Source organism: Strigops habroptila, chromosome 7, assembly GCF_004027225.2.
Source record: "Strigops habroptila isolate Jane chromosome 7, bStrHab1.2.pri, whole genome shotgun sequence".
In the NCBI taxonomy this organism is placed as follows: Eukaryota; Metazoa; Chordata; class Aves; order Psittaciformes; family Psittacidae; genus Strigops; species Strigops habroptila.
The window spans coordinates 6,330,677-6,346,428 of NC_044283.2; the positions used below are offsets into that span (position 1 = coordinate 6,330,677).

Genomic DNA, 15,752 nt, shown 5'->3' on the forward strand with positions numbered 1-15,752 from the left:
TTTGCCAGGCTTTTTGTGCTTTTGCAGCTTCACGTGTGTGTGTTTCAGGAAAAGAAATATAAAAGCATAATTTATATCAACTCCACTGTGGTTAGGGATACTTTATTTTTGGCCGGTAGATGATTTTCTGCTAGATTTTTAAAACAGAGAAACCAGATTAAGAAATTAGTTAGGAGGAAGGTGACCAAATTTATTTCAGAAAGAAAATCAGATAATCCAAATTCTTACAGAAGTAGGTGAAACATTCCAGGTTTAATTAACCTGGTGTTTGAATCACTTTAAGCTTACTTTTTTCCTCTTGTTGTATCCTTGATCCTTTACATAACCAGGTAGAATTGAAGCAGATTTGTGTGTGAGTTACTTAACCCTTAGAAAAGATTTATGTAGATTTATGTAGATGGCTTGTTCCATTTGCTAGTCTGTGGTTTAAATACTAGGTGAAATCTCTCAAGTTGTGGCTGAAGAAGCACAATGTCAATGATGGGTTTTAAGCCAAGATCTGACCTTTCCACTTCTAACATCCTGTCCATAACGCATTCAACATAAGGCAGGAAAGTTTGCATATCCCAATGTTACTACTTTTGAGTGACAGCTCTGATTTCACTCCATTATATTGTAGAGTATTACTTAGGGCTTTTTATTTGAGCCCCTTTAGGACTGTCTGAAGTCTGGGTGTGTGTTTTATTATACTAGTGAAGAAAATGATTATTCTGGAAGGTCTGGTGAGTTACCAGATTTAAATACCTTGCCTTACCACATAAAGCTTCAAAGGTAGCCATATTCTCACAGTCTCTGTTACCATTCACAGCTGAAGTAGAGGTAAGAAGTATCTTCCTCCTGTCAGTGTTCAGACCAAGGCTGTGACACCACTTGATTACTTTAATTACAGCAAAGTATTACATCTTCTGAAATGCGATGGACTATACAGTCACACACATTCTGCGTAGCCTGTGTTATGGTTACTCCTTCTATTGCATTTTTAAGGGAGTACTTTTAACCTTGGCTTTGATGCTTTTGTGTTTAAGGGATGGAAAGGTTTTCTATGGGAAGGAATGGGGAATTGAAGTTTCAGGGTGGAAAAATCTGGATATCTGGACCTTAGCCAAAACAAGAGTAGAAAACTTCATCCGAGGTCATGGGAGAATTGCTCTTTGTCAAGTTGTGCACTCTGCTTCCCTGGGGCACAAGGGGCTGGCCTGCAGGAGAAGTGGAAATTGAGACTTCATATCTCTGGCTTTTTTAATAAAAATGATCTTTCTGCTTTTTGGTAGCAAATCCACATGTTTTTCCTTCCTCACTGACGTACAGCTTGCCCAGACTCTAACTTATAACATAGATGGATTGCTGCTGGAGCTATTGTCTCATCCAGTTGGGTATTTCATGGGAACCTTGATCTCACTGGTGATACTTGAATCCCACTTCTGTGTTCCCCAGCTGCTGGGGAACTCTTAATTCGTGTGTTGTTCAGTGGATGAGATCACTTGAAGAAGGGGTCCAGCTCACCATTAATCAAATAACGCATCTACTTTAGATGTTAAAGCTGAGCTTTGTTTCAGTTACTTATGCTGATATCCATTAGTCACAGAAGTGGCTTATTTTTTCCCATACTGGGAAGTCTCTTTAGTTCATTTCATATTCCCAGAGCCAATATTTTAATGATAACTTTAATGTAGATGTCAGCCAGCCATATTTTGTATGTGTTTCCAGTCCTTCTCTGAGTTAGAAGCACTTATCGTTGTAGTAAAAAAAACCCCAAACTTTCAAAGTGTTTATTTTCTAATGAATATTTTTAAAATTTTGATTTATTTTGACTTTTTATTCTTATTTTTCAGTTATTGATGAAAGCCAGTTGGGGAAGAGAGGATACCTGACACCCATGACTGCAAAGGAATACATCCTAGCTCTGTGGAAGAATGAAGGTAATGGTTGTTAAGGACAATGTTACTTTGGTTTCTGTATCATTTAGTGGACAAAGTCTGCAAATGTTCCCTTGTGAACTCCTTATCAAATCTTTACCTTTTGCCTTAAGTGCTCCTGGCTGCAAGATAGATGGTGTGGCAGGAGGACTGGTGGCTAGTGAATGCAGAGAGCTGGATTTAGTCAAAAGTTTGATCAGCTATTCTCAAATTGTGGCTCCCCACAAATCATGATTGTTGTTTACAGAGAATTTGATGCTTACATGGTGCTGCACCTAATACAGTATGGAGTGCCATAAGGATGCTGCAAGGGCTGGAGCAGCTCTGCTCTGGAGCCAGGCTGAGAGAGCTGGGCTGGGTCAGCCTAGAGAAGAGAAGGCTCCTGAAGGGGAGACCTTAGAGCAGCTCCAGTGCCTGAAGGGGCTACAAGAAACCTGGAGAGGGGCTTTTTGCAACAGCACGTAGTGACAGGACAAGGAGAATGGCTTTAACCTGCCAGAGGGGAGATTGAGATGAGCTCTTAGGCAGAAGTTGTTCCCTGTGAGGGTGCTGAGGCGCTGGCACAGGGTGCCCAGAGAAGCTGTGGCTGCCCCATCCCTGGCAGTGTTCAAGGCCAGGTTGGACACAGGGGCTTGGAGCAACCTGCTCTAGTGGAAGGTGTCCCTGCCCGTGGCAGGGGGTTGGGACTGAGTCCTTCTAACCCAAACCAGTCTGGGATTCTGTGATTCCCCACTGGTTAAAGACTGAGAATGTATTTAGTGGTCTCTTTTTCTGGGTTCCCTGTACTCTGAATCTGTCTGCAGTTGCCATGAAAAACCAAAGCAGTATCATGTACCAGTCTGGGGGTTTGGACTCCCAAACAAATAACAGTGCAAATGAGTTTATCTTTTATATTGAATCTTTTTAGGCTTCTTTTTGCGTTATCTCTTCCCTGGGATGGATCCCCATGAGAGTTCAGAGTTCAGCCCAGACATGTTTTTTCTGGATCTACTTGTGGTACCTCCTTCAAGGTAAAATTTCCCCCAAAAACCTGTGTAAAAGCCACAAGGTTTAGCACATACTTTTTGCAGGAATCGGAGATACAAACACCTGTAGTACAGACACTGCTCTGCTAAAGTCTTAGTGGAGTGTTAAAATGCTGAATAATCACAGCATCATGATAAGTTTTATAACTTCAGATGAGTTTGTTAAAAGACTAAAATACTAATTATGAAAAACTTGTATTTTAGTATTAGTATTTTAAATTATTATTGAATACTCTAACTGTATAATACTGGTGGAATTTCTTATTAAGGAATCATTCCGCTTTTATGACTATCCCAGTGGAATGTATGCATTTTTAAATGCTCACTGTTAGTTTAGAGGGATTGTTTTTCATACACTGAAGACTTAGCTTAAACAGGGGAAGTACAGGTTGGATGTAAGGAAGAAGTTCTTTACTGTGAGGGTGCTGAGGCACTTGAACAGGCTGCCCAAAGAAGTGGTGAATGCTCCATCCCTGGCAGTGTTCAAGGCCAGGTTGGACAGAGCCTTGGGTGACATGGTCTAGTGTGAGGTGTCCCTGCCCATGGCAGGGGGGTTGGAACTAGATGATCTTCAGGTCCTTTCCAACCCAAACCATTCTATGATTCTATAAATGTTTGAGGTTTACCATGCTACGTTTCAGTGGCTTTAATCTTCTAAAATGATTTTGATCTGCTGTAGGTATCGTCCTGTAAATCGCGTCGGAGACCGACTGTTCACAAATGGTCAGACTGTGAACCTGCAGGCTGTCATGAAAGATGCCCGAATGATACGGAAGCTCTTGGTTTTCATGGCAAAGGAACAATGTCAGCCAATAAAATTTACAGAAGAACAAATCCAAACAGTAAGAGTTGCTGGTTATCTTAGTCTTTGCTCTTTGGATGTGTGGGTTGAACTCAGGTAGGCTCCTATTTAAACTGTTCCAATAACAGTTGAAGAGTGTAACACTCGAGATGTTCTACATAGGTTCAGCCCTCCCTTGTCTCTTTCTGCTCACCCACCTGGTGCAAAGGGAAAAACATTTTATGCAGACTCCTTTAATCATGGATTTTATATTAGATTACTGTATATGAGACACAACAGGCTCCCGTTACAGGAGAATAAGATACATGCAGTACAAACAGTTCACAATAAAAGCTGTCCAGCATCTCATCGACTGAAAAATGATGGGAGGGGGAAACCACTGTATCTTCTATGCCTAGTAGAGCCAGTTGTGATCATGGTTATTTTTGACTATTGATGCCTAAACAGAACCAAGAAATTCACAAATAACATTAATCAGTAACAAAAGCTTGTTTGCTACTCACCAGTGAACATGGTCATATAGTGGTAAATAATAACGTATGTCACCATGCCTCTTTTCCTATTTGTTCATCAATTGTTCTATTGAAGGTTGTTTTATACAAGACTTAGTTTCTGCTGAACTTGATTTACATCTTGAATGTAAAACTGTGTGAAAACGTTGTTAGTTACTCAGAGTTTAGCCACTAGGTGGAGGCATGTTCTAAAACGTGACAGTTGAATGAGTTTCAGATGTGACTGATACATCAACTTTTAGACTGTGAAAACGAAGTGATGTAGGTGATAACAGCTCTTGGATTTACATTGTTATCTACGAATAGGACTTTCTAGTAGGAAAGTGATTCATAGCATGCACTGACTAACCAGTAACATCTAATTTGGAAAGAAGACTGTCACTTTCCAGGGAATGATGGATTAGCAATCATCTTTTGAAATCCCACTGATATATGTAGCTGTGGTCTTTGGAGATCTCCCATCCAGTTTTTAAAGCTTGACAGCAGACCTGCCTGGGGCACTTGCTTATATTCATCTGCAAGTTAAGTTTACATTGTTAATGCTTGCTTTATTTAGTGTCTCGAATGAGGTGCAAAATAGTGGCCAATGTTTCATTTGCTATTTAATACATATAATTTCAGCCTAGTAAAATATATAATTAATATCATTTCAGCTTAGTGAAAAGAAGCTATTTTTTTGTTAAGTCTAAGTTTCTAATTTCTGTTCCTGTAGGAAACAGGAGAGAATAATGAACCTCTGGACCATTCTGTCCTGACAATGATTCCAGGCCAGAGCATTGCAGATAAGCTGTACAACGCTTGGATTCGTCTTCAGAGCCATGTTAACATTGTATTTGATAGTGATATGGACAAACTAATGACAGAAAAATACCCTGGTATTCGTCAGGTGGGTGACAGACAGAATCTTAGAGACTTCAGACTTTGTGTGTCACAGACAGTTAAAGCAAGAGAAGTTGATGGAATATGAAGTGGAATATCTGTGGTTAGTACATAGGCATTTTCATGATACTCATCACTAGTATCTGGAGAATCTGTCTCCAGATATTACAGAGACATAACAGATGTTGCAGTGATGCAACAGATGTTGCGTGCTTTCATGTTTTAATCATGAACTTCTGTTTTCAAAGCTCTTGGAGAAAAAGGAAGGGCTGTTCCGCAAGCACATGATGGGAAAGCGCGTGGATTTTGCTGCTCGATCAGTCATTTGCCCTGATATGTACATTGGTACCAATGAGATTGGCATTCCTATGGTAAGAATAAATAAAAGTGTGTTTCTTTTTGGTGCAGCTGAACTACACTGTAACAGTCTCAGCACCATAGCAAGTACTTGAAAATAGAGAGATTTTCTGATTCCTCTGGACTCTCTCCTCCCCAGTGTGTCATAGCTGTGCGTTACTACTGTGTGCTAATAAAGAAGGAGCATTGAAGAGCACAAAATTCTTACCATTATACTGACACAACATCTGGGAAAGAGGATTAAAGAAAAGAAAAGCTATACTTGCTTCTTAGGATTATGAATTAGCGCAAACTTTATAAGTCGATCCTGTTTCTCCTGTGGTCTATGTACAGGGTATCTTGTGACAGCTGTGGCAGCCTTAAGAAAAAGCCATAGTAAGATCACCAACTTCATTCATCCTTAATGATTTTTAACCACACAGCAAGCCTGAATTCAAGTTTTACACTACATAGAATCATAGAATCATAGAATCGTAAGGGTTGGAAAGGACCTTAAGATCATCTAGTTCCAACCCCCCTGCCATGGGCAGGGACACCTTGCCCTAAACCATGTGGCTCAAGGCTCTGTCCAACCTGGCCTTGAACACCGCCAGGGATGGAGCATCCACAACCTCCCTGGGCAACCCATTCCAGTGCTTCACCACCCTCACTGTAAAGAACTTCTTCCTTATATCTAATCTAAACTTCCTCTGTTGAAGTTTGAACCCATTACCCCTTGTCCTACCACTACAGTCCCTAAGGAAGAGTCCCTCCCCAGCATCCTTGTAGACCCCCTTCAGATACTGGAAGGCTGCTATGAGGTCTCCACGCAGCCTTCTCTTCTCCAGGCTGAACAGCCCCAACTTTCTCAGCCTGTCTTCATATGGGAGGTGCTCCAGCCCTCTTATCATCCTCGTGGCCCTCCTCTGGACTCGCTCCAACAGCTCCATGTCCTTTTTATGTTGAGGACACCAGAACTGTACGCAGTACTCCAAGTGGGGTCTCACAAGAGCAGAGTAGAGGGGCAGGATCACCTCCTTCGACCTGCTGGTCACGCTTCTTTTGATGCAGCCCAGGATACGGTTGGCTTTCTGGGCTGCAAGCACACACTGCTGGCTCATGTTAAGCTTTTCGTCAACCAACACCCCCAAGTCCTTTTCTGCAGGGCTGCTCTGAATCTCTTCTCTGCCCAACCTGTAGCAGTGCGTGGGGTTGCCCTGACCCAGGTGTAGGACCTTGCACTTGGCTTGGTTAAACTTCATAAGGTTGGCATCGGCCCACCTCACAAGCGTGTCAAGGTCCCTCTGGATGGCATCCCTTCCCTCCAGCGTATCAACCGAACCACACAGCTTGGTGTCGTTGGCAAACTTGCTGAGGGCGCACTCAATCCCACTGTCCATGTCACCGACAAAGATGTTGAACAGGACCGGTCCCAACACCGATCCCTGAGGGACACCACTCGTTACAGGTTTCCAACTGGACATCGAGCCATTTACCACAACTCTTTGCGTGCGGCCATCGAGCCAGTTCTTTATCCACCGAGTGGTCCATACATCATCTTTTCTGCTTGCCTGTCTGCAAATAGTGGACCTGGTGATAAAGCACCTTTTTCCATGTATTTGTCAGTTTATTGCAGAGTCTGAAATCATCCTTTCATTTATTTACTTGCTAATTGAGTTTTCCTTTTCTGCTGCAGTAGAAAATCATAAAAAGGACATAGTTCCTGTTCTTATGGTGGAGGATTTTAAAACAGAAATGTATTTATTTGGCATGATGGTAGATTGAGGAGATGCATCCAAGAGCTTAAAGTAGTTTATGTTTCTATTGTATGAGGTAACATTTGACATGATTTTCTCAGTAATTTAGTACTGTTTTAAGCCAAAGTTGAACAATTTGTTTTTTCTCACCTCTTTTTCTTCCTCTCTAGGTATTTGCTACCAAACTGACTTATCCCCAGCCAGTCACTCCCTGGAATGTCAAAGAGCTGAGGCAGGCTGTCATAAATGGCCCAAAGGTTCACCCTGGGGCCTCCATGGTCATTAATGAGGATGGATCTCGTACGGTGTTGAGTGCGAGCAGCCTGACCCAGAGGGAAGCCCTAGCTAAGCAGCTCCTCACTCCTTCTTCAGGTGCTCCTCAGTCAGGGCTGAAGATTGTGAGTATGACAAAGGGCTTGTCAGAGACCCCTACATCTGTGCTAGCTTTTGTCTTTGCTAGTGATTCCAATGGGCCTGCTCACAAAGACTCCCAGGGCAGGTTATCTTGTCTTTAGTAGGTGGCCAGGAAAACATTGCGGGGGTGTAGGAAGAAAAGTTGATATTTTTCAAATGCTAAAAACCATTTTTCCGTCCTGAATATCACATGGATGGCTGAGAAAATTGGGGCTGTTCAGCCTGGAGAAGAGAAGCTGCATGGAGACCTCAGAGCAGCTTCCAGTGTCTGAAGGATGCCGGAGAGGGACTCTGCATCAGGGACTGTAGTGACAGGACAAGGGGTGATGGGTTAAAACTTAAACAGGGAGACTCAGGTTAGATATAAGGAAGAAGTTCTTTACTGTGAGGGTGCTGATGGGGCAGCCACAGCTTCTCTGGGCAACCTGTGCCAGGGCCTCACCACCCTCACAGTAAAAGTTTTCTTCCTAATATCTAATCTAAATCTCCCCTTTTCCAGTTTCAAGCCATTTCCCCATGCACTATCACTATATGCTGTTGTAAAAAGTCCCTCTCTGGTTCTCTTGTAGGCCCCCTTTACTGGAAGGAATAGGTATTGAAATAGTCTTTACAGTGTTTTTTATGTATACCCCTGTCTCTAATAGAGATGTGGTAGAGATTTAATATTTAAGACTATTTCTGTGATGTCAGTTCTCTCGGAACCTGTCACAGAGCTGAACCTAACAGTATTTAGACTGTACAAACAGTATGTCGTACTCCTATTTATAATCACTTAAATGGATGTATGGGTGTTACTGCCAGAGAAAGTAAAATAAGACTGTTTTGAGAGTCTCTGTTCTAGATAAAAGTATATTGTGTTGTACTCAAACCTGAAATTAGAACCCAGAGATCCCTGGCCTCTGCTTCAGCTACTGGGTCATAGTATTACCTTACTCAAGGCTGCCCAGTGCTGGGTGTATGGTGACAGGTATTATCAGTTCATCCCAGTGTGCTTTGGCTAAATAGCTTATTTTCTCATTTACAAATGGCCTAACTTTCTTTCCTTTTCAGTCTTTGATCCCTATAATGCCAAGGGAGAGGAGAGATTGGTAGACTGTGGTTTTGCATGCTGTTAACTTGGTTTGATCACTGTGGTCTGTGGAGGATGTGCAGCCTTGGAGTGTGGTTTGGTGGAGGGCAGAGGGTGTTCAGGGACAAGTACTCTTAGTTCTCTTACAAAGCAGAATCTTAATACTGAAAACAATGGCTAGTGTGTGTGTATATTTTAAGGTGCTGTCTTTCCAGAGGCATGCATGGCAGTGCCTTGTAGGCAGCGACCAAAATTCTCTTGCAGGTATGTCGACATATTAAAAACGGAGATGTACTTTTACTGAACCGCCAGCCCACTCTTCACAGACCTTCCATCCAGGCTCACCGGGCCCGAATCCTGCCTGGAGAGAAAGTGCTGAGGCTTCACTATGCCAACTGCAAGGCTTACAACGCTGATTTTGATGGGGATGAAATGAATGCCCATTTCCCACAGAGTGAGCTGGGTAGAGCAGAAGCTTACACCTTAGCCTTTACCGACGAGCAGTATCTGGTTCCAAAGGTAAGGAAAACTGGCAGATAAATCTCTTCCTACCTGGAATCACTTTGATTTTGTTTGTTTGCTTGTTTTGCTTTGTCTAATGGTAATGAGATTTATGGGTTTGAAATTTGTTCCTGGTTTCTGTTCTGTCTCTTGTGGTTTTCTTTGTCTAAAGAAGGTCCAGCACATCCAAACAACCTCATTCCTTCTATAGCAATGCCCAGAGGAGATTTACAGAGAGTTGTGCTGTGATGACTAGCTCTTTGCAAATAACTTCAGTGCTTTTATCCAGTGCTGGGATCATTTTGGGAGCTGCTAGCACATGACTTATCCCCTCCAACCCTTTTCTCCTTGTAACCTCTTTAGGATGGGAAGCCACTTCCTGGCTTGATCCAGGATCACATGATTTCTGGAGTCAGCATGACAATCCGTGGCTGCTTCTTCACCAGAGAGCAATATATGGAGCTTGTTTACCGAGGGCTAACAGACAAAAAAGGAAGAATTAAAGTGTTTCCTCCTGCCATTATGAAACCACAGCAATTATGGACAGGAAAGCAGGTAGTTCATCATGTATTGGGTTAAAGAATGCTGCTGGTTCCAAAGTAAGCAGAATGCTCGTGTTAAACCAGTGCTGCTGAGAGTGAAAAGCCAGATCCCATCATCCAATCAACACCACATAGATCTTGATGTGTGTTATTGAGCTATGAGAGTCATCTTTCAGTTAAAGATGAATTAGAGTAGTACTTTTGCTTACTGCTCTGCACCGTGTTGCAGATAGAGGCATAATGCTGCAGTTTACAAGCATGGAAGCAGAGAAGGAGTTTGTTGGTCAGAGTAAACTACGTTATGCCAATCAATGCTTTTAAATCTCTGAACTTACTTAAAGGCTGTAGGTAAATATTCTGGCATTTGACTTTTTGGTTGAGATCATCATTATGTTGATGTAATATCTGGGAAGTGAGTGGAAGAGAGTTTAACATTCAATCCAAGTATTATATTTCTGAATAATTATGTCTCAGCTCATTGATCCTTCAAACATTAGAGTAGGAAGAGGATATTCCTGCCCTATAAATTCAGATTTCCAAGCTTTCAAAGCTTTGCTGTCAGTGGAGAGATATGTATAGGATGTCGCTTTTCTCCTCTATGTCGAATTCTTTACATGGAGAAGGGAATATAGGAAATAAATAGTTCCTGCCACTCTTCCTGCTTCTTTATAGGTTGTTTCTACTTTGTTAATAAACGTCATCCCAGAAAACCACGTCCCACTGAATCTGACTGGGAAAGCCAAGATTGGTGGAAGAGCCTGGGTAAAGGGACCTGCAAACACATGTCTGAATCTTGATTCAATGTGTGAGTCTCAGGTATGCTGGGGCAGCAACTCTGGAGCTTGGGCTGTACTGTGGTAAAATTGGATGTACAATGGAGGAATGAGAAGGGAGGAAGGTTAAAAGCAGATGTTCAGCAACAGTTCCTGCCAGAAGGTGGTGGTTAGAGGATAGATGTGGGGGGTCAGGACAAACTGTTCTGATCCTGACTGATGCAGATTCCATCTGGGTTTGTTAGACCATGTGTCTTCATTGTTTGACTTTATAGGTGGAAAAATACAGATGGTGTTAGTAGTCTTATTTATGCTATCAATTCTGGAAGTATAGATAATCTGATCATATTTAACTGTTCACCAAGATGTGGCTTTTTCAACTTAAACCCGTGTTAATGTAGATGACACAGAAAAACATGTAGAGATTATAATAAGATCAAAATTCCTGTTTTCCTGAATAGCTGTGTTTTATTTTTCAGGTTATTATTAGAAAAGGGGAATTACTGTGTGGAGTCTTGGACAAAGCTCACTTTGGCAGCTCTGCCTATGGCCTGGTGCACTGTTGCTATGAAATCTATGGGGGTGAAACCAGTGGGAAAGTGCTAACGTGTCTAGGACGCCTCTTTACTGCTTATCTGCAGCTGTACAGGGGATTTACAATGGGTGAGTAACACAAGGACTAATCAGTGCTGCAGTGCAGCATCTCCTGACATATAAAACTGGCTTTTATCTGAAGGCACAGTATGATCACTCAAACACAGTCAGCTGGTAGACAGCAGTAGTGAGGAACCAGCTCTCTCTGCTGTGAGCCAAGGAAAAGGGAAGGAGATCATTCGAAGTGGGGAAGGTGATTAATAGACTGTAAGACACATAAAATACATCTTGAGAGCCAGGGTGCAAAAACTACTTAGGAGTGAGCCTGGGATCACTTAGGGAGTTAAAACATCAGAAAGAGAGGAGTGGGACTGGAGCAGGAGTGTGGGATTTGGTGAAGATGAGATGGTTCGGGACTGAGCAAAATAAGACTTTGGGATGAGATGGATAAGGTTCAGGAGAAGGAGATAAACTAGGAGAGACAAGGTTGTAAAGTGGAAAGGAGAGCAGGGCTGGACAGCAGAAGTGAAAATAGAAGGACATGTGACAGGGCCATATGCTCCTTTACCTTGTAAATGGTGTGTAGCTCACTAGTAAAGTGTCCCACTTGTCCCCCTACAACTGCTGTACACTTAACCTGGGAGGAACCTCTGGAGGTGATCTAACACAGCTCCCCATGCAAAGCAAGTGCTGCCAGAGGAGCTTGTGCAGGGCTGTGTCCAGTCAAGTGGTGAATATCTCCAGGGATAGTGACTGTACAACCCCTTGTGTCAGCATTTGATCATATACATTGTCAACATTTCTTTTTCTCTTGAAGAAAATTTGCTTTCCTCATATCCTTGAAGGACAAACACATCTTTCAGCCTCATCCATCACGTGCTCCAGCCATTTTAGTGGCTTTTGCAGGACTCCTTACAAATAGCTTACAGGAATTAAGCTTCCAACTTTTCATGGTTGGCTCCTGGTCCTGTCATCACAAGGGTCTGTATTTTTAGTTTACCTTTTTGATAAAGCTAGGAAATGACAGATTCTGCAGAGTTCAGCTCATAGGATGTTTGAAGTGGATGGAAGAGGAAAACCAGTTGATGTGGTTAGCCTGTAACACATTGGTTTGTGCAAGTGCAATGATTCAGACTTTATAGATGCCGTTAAAGTTAAGACTTTGTAAGTTAGGAAGTTGATTTTGCACCCTTAATGCTAAGCTTAGTGCACGTTGCATGGGGTTTTGATAGCCTATGCCTTCTCCCTCAAAAAGCCACTCAGTTTTCCTTCTCAAACTGCAGTTAGCCTGAGTTTAACAATTACTGTGTCTTTAATTGTGACTTTCTTTTCCAGCTCTTTGCTCTCCAGATCCACCAAGTGTGATTCTTCCTTCAATTCTTTTTCAGCTGAGATCATTATGTGCTCTGTGTGTCTTTCTTAACAGGGATTGAAGATATTTTGGTTAAACCCGAAGCAGACCACAAAAGACGCAAAATCATTGAGAAGTCAAGCCGGCGTGGCATCGAAGTGAGTGTCTTGCACAGTTTTCTTTCTCCCTATAATGAAAACTGTTTGAAATCCTGCCCTGTTTAATCACTCCTGCTTAGCACCTAAAACCCCCCCCATTTTTTACTTTCAGGCAGTTCGAGCTGCTCTTAATTTGCCAGAAACAGCCTCAAGTGAGGAGGTGCAAGAGAAGTGGCAGGATGCCCATCTCTGCAAAGACCAGAGGGATTTTAACATGGTTGATCTGAAATTCAAGGAGGAAGTAAACAATTACAACAATGAAGTTAACAAGGTTGGCATCAAGGCTTCTGTGGATACTAATCTTATTTGGAGACTTACTAAGTGAATGGGATGTCCATGAGGGGTGCCTGACTGTTGTGGAGGCTGAAGCTTTCCATCTGTCCCCAGCACAAGCCTTCACATAGTGCCTCACCACCTCCACCGTGTCCTCCCTCAATGAGAAGATGGTTTAATATTCAAGACACTTTTAAACTTATCAAGAAGAATGGTTGTGATTATTCATTGTTTCACTTTTTTAAAGCCTTGATCAGAAATTGCTTTGATTTCTTATTTTATTAGTAATGGTTTGGTTTTGTTCCCTTTGTTCCACCACAACTCTTTAGGTTTGTATGCCCCTTGGTCTCCACAGGAGCTTTCCAGAGAACAATTTGCAGTTGATGGTACAGTCAGGAGCCAAAGGATCCACTGTAAATACAATGCAGGTAATGACAGCAAGAACACTTAGCAGCTGCATGTGTTTTGTCCTAGAATATAAGCTGTTGTGTGGATATCTTCATACCAAAGCAAATTTTTTATTTTGGGCTTTGGGAACAGAGGCTTTTGGCATGGAAAAACATTACAAGAATGTAATAAACACTTCAGTGGGTGATGGGGGAGAGTCAATGTTTGTTATAACCTTCTATTTTTGAGTTAGTTCTCAGTGCATTGGGATTTATAGCAACAGCAGACCTTCTTCTTAGAAGAAATGCTGTAGATTGTACAAACCTACTAGAGGAGAAAAAATTTTCCTGACCTCTGTTGGAAGCTGACCCTTCTGTTTCCTTCTTCCACTACTGAAAAGGAACTAACTCTTGCTTTGATTTTGTTAGAAATGGCAAGGATGCTTTTTCATTCTGCTTTCTGCAACACAGACTCCAACCAAGAAACACTCTATAAAAAGGCCATCTAAAAATCTGTCTCTCAGAGAGAATGAGCAAAGCTTAAGAGAGGGTTTTGTTTTGGGGTTTTTCTGGTCTGTTTTTAATGCACTGCTGAGAGGTGGTGAGGGGAATGTAGGGACCTAAAAAATACCTGTTATTTTCAGTTTCACATCTCTTTGTGTTAAAATGAACATACAGAATGAAAATGGAAATACTGAGGATGAGTCAAGGAGCTGAAATAACTTAAAACCACCACATGAGATCTACGTGTCTTTTCTGTAACAAGAACATTTACTGAACATGTCAACATTTAGTTAAAGAACATTTAGGGAACATTTTAATGTGTTTTACTATGTTTTCCAAGAGCAGTTGTTGAACTTCAGTGGGCAAAAAGCTGGATGGAAAAGTGATGTTTCCTTCTTATCTCTCCACATTCAGATTTCATGTTTGCTGGGTCAGATTGAGTTGGAAGGTCGAAGACCCCCACTGATGGCATCTGGCAAATCCCTGCCATGTTTCCAGCCTTATGAGTTTTCCCCTAGCTCAGGAGGATTTGTGACTGGCAGGTTTCTCACTGGCATCAAACCTTCTGTAAGTTTAATATTGCTGCTGCTTATACTGAAGGTTATTTAAATCTTGGTATTTTAATACAAAGTGTCTGCAATTCTAGATAAATTGTGTTTGTTCACCCTCCTTTCATATATAACTTTTGAGAAAGAGCATAAATTGCCAGTCTTGGTGAGCCTCTCAGCAGGATGCTGATGGGATTGTGCTTTTGTTTAGGAATTCTTCTTTCACTGCATGGCTGGCAGGGAAGGGCTCGTGGATACAGCTGTCAAAACCAGCCGCTCTGGATACCTACAAAGGTAAGAGCTTTGCTTTAGGATTTGAGCCTTTAAAAGGTCCTGTTGGTTGGTTAATAGGGATTTTGTTGAACTTAAGAAGTGGTTTAATGCTGAACCCAGGACAGGCTGACTTTCTAGAGGGGAGCTTTATCATCTGCAACTTCTCTCTGGGACGTAGCAGCAACAACTTTTCCTTATGGAGAAATCTTTTTCCTGCTACAAGTAAAAATAGACAGAATCCAGCCAACTCTGGCTTATCTTTGCCACAAGAAGAAGAGAGAAAGCTTTGCTTGTTTCAGAGGGTAGCGAGGGATTCTAAAGGAAGGATGCTTCCTTCTTTCAGACAACTGTTGAAGAGTGACAGCAGAGATAGAGAGTAATTTGCTATTGCATTTTAAGTCACTTCAGTCCAAGGAACCTGCAGGGAGCAACATGCAGAAAGCTTTGCATTGTCATTACACATCTCACCTGTGTTGTGTCTGTATGATTTTTGGCTTCCAGAATTCCTCATCAGTGCACCTAATATCTTGATGAAAACAGTGTTTTTCATGTTAGAGTTATATCATCCTTGTTGCTTTGTATCCTCTTAACAGGGTTATAATTTCATGTTCTCTTTCGTTTTCCTCTGGAATAGGTGTATCATAAAGCATTTGGAAGGACTGGTTGTTCAGTATGACCTGACTGTACGAGATAGCGATGGCAGCGTGGTGCAGTTTCTGTATGGAGAAGATGGGCTTGATATTCCTAAAACTCAATTCTTACAACCCAAGCAGTTTCCTTTCATTGCAGAAAACTATGAGGTAGAACACCTGAAGTATGTTTATGGGGTGAAGGGGAAGACCGAAATGCACAGTTAACATGTGGCGTATCTGTTAGGGACCCAGTGGCATAGTTGTTTCTCTCAGTCAATCTCATATTAACCTACATTTTTATTTGCCATCGCATCCAAAATATGCAAGAGAATCTTAAGTCTGTGGCATGATTTAAGCAGTCCAATTTCAACAGAGGACCAAGCCCTTTCCTTATTCTAACTCTGCACTTGGATTCAACACACATGAGTTAGATATAAGGAAGAAATTCTTTACTATGAGGGTGCTGAGGCACTGGAATGGGTTGCCCAGAGAACTGGTAAATGCTCC

The 15,752-nt window shown here is 41.9% G+C and overlaps 1 protein-coding gene across 1 annotated transcript in view; it reads left to right on the forward strand.

Moving 5' to 3' along the window:
• POLR1A (RNA polymerase I subunit A) overlaps window positions 1-15,752 on the forward strand; it is a 35,914-nt gene that overhangs the window by 5,294 nt on the left and 14,868 nt on the right. Inside the window, exons 7-22 of the mRNA XM_030491899.1 lie at window positions 1,833-1,919; window positions 2,824-2,926; window positions 3,621-3,783; window positions 4,968-5,141; window positions 5,383-5,505; window positions 7,398-7,625; window positions 8,975-9,229; window positions 9,575-9,766; window positions 10,426-10,569; window positions 11,006-11,189; window positions 12,547-12,629; window positions 12,742-12,900; window positions 13,232-13,330; window positions 14,207-14,359; window positions 14,552-14,634; window positions 15,248-15,413. Of these exons, the coding sequence (XP_030347759.1) occupies window positions 1,833-1,919; window positions 2,824-2,926; window positions 3,621-3,783; window positions 4,968-5,141; window positions 5,383-5,505; window positions 7,398-7,625; window positions 8,975-9,229; window positions 9,575-9,766; window positions 10,426-10,569; window positions 11,006-11,189; window positions 12,547-12,629; window positions 12,742-12,900; window positions 13,232-13,330; window positions 14,207-14,359; window positions 14,552-14,634; window positions 15,248-15,413 (2,396 nt within the window). The remainder of the gene's footprint in view (window positions 1-1,832; window positions 1,920-2,823; window positions 2,927-3,620; window positions 3,784-4,967; window positions 5,142-5,382; window positions 5,506-7,397; window positions 7,626-8,974; window positions 9,230-9,574; window positions 9,767-10,425; window positions 10,570-11,005; window positions 11,190-12,546; window positions 12,630-12,741; window positions 12,901-13,231; window positions 13,331-14,206; window positions 14,360-14,551; window positions 14,635-15,247; window positions 15,414-15,752) is intronic.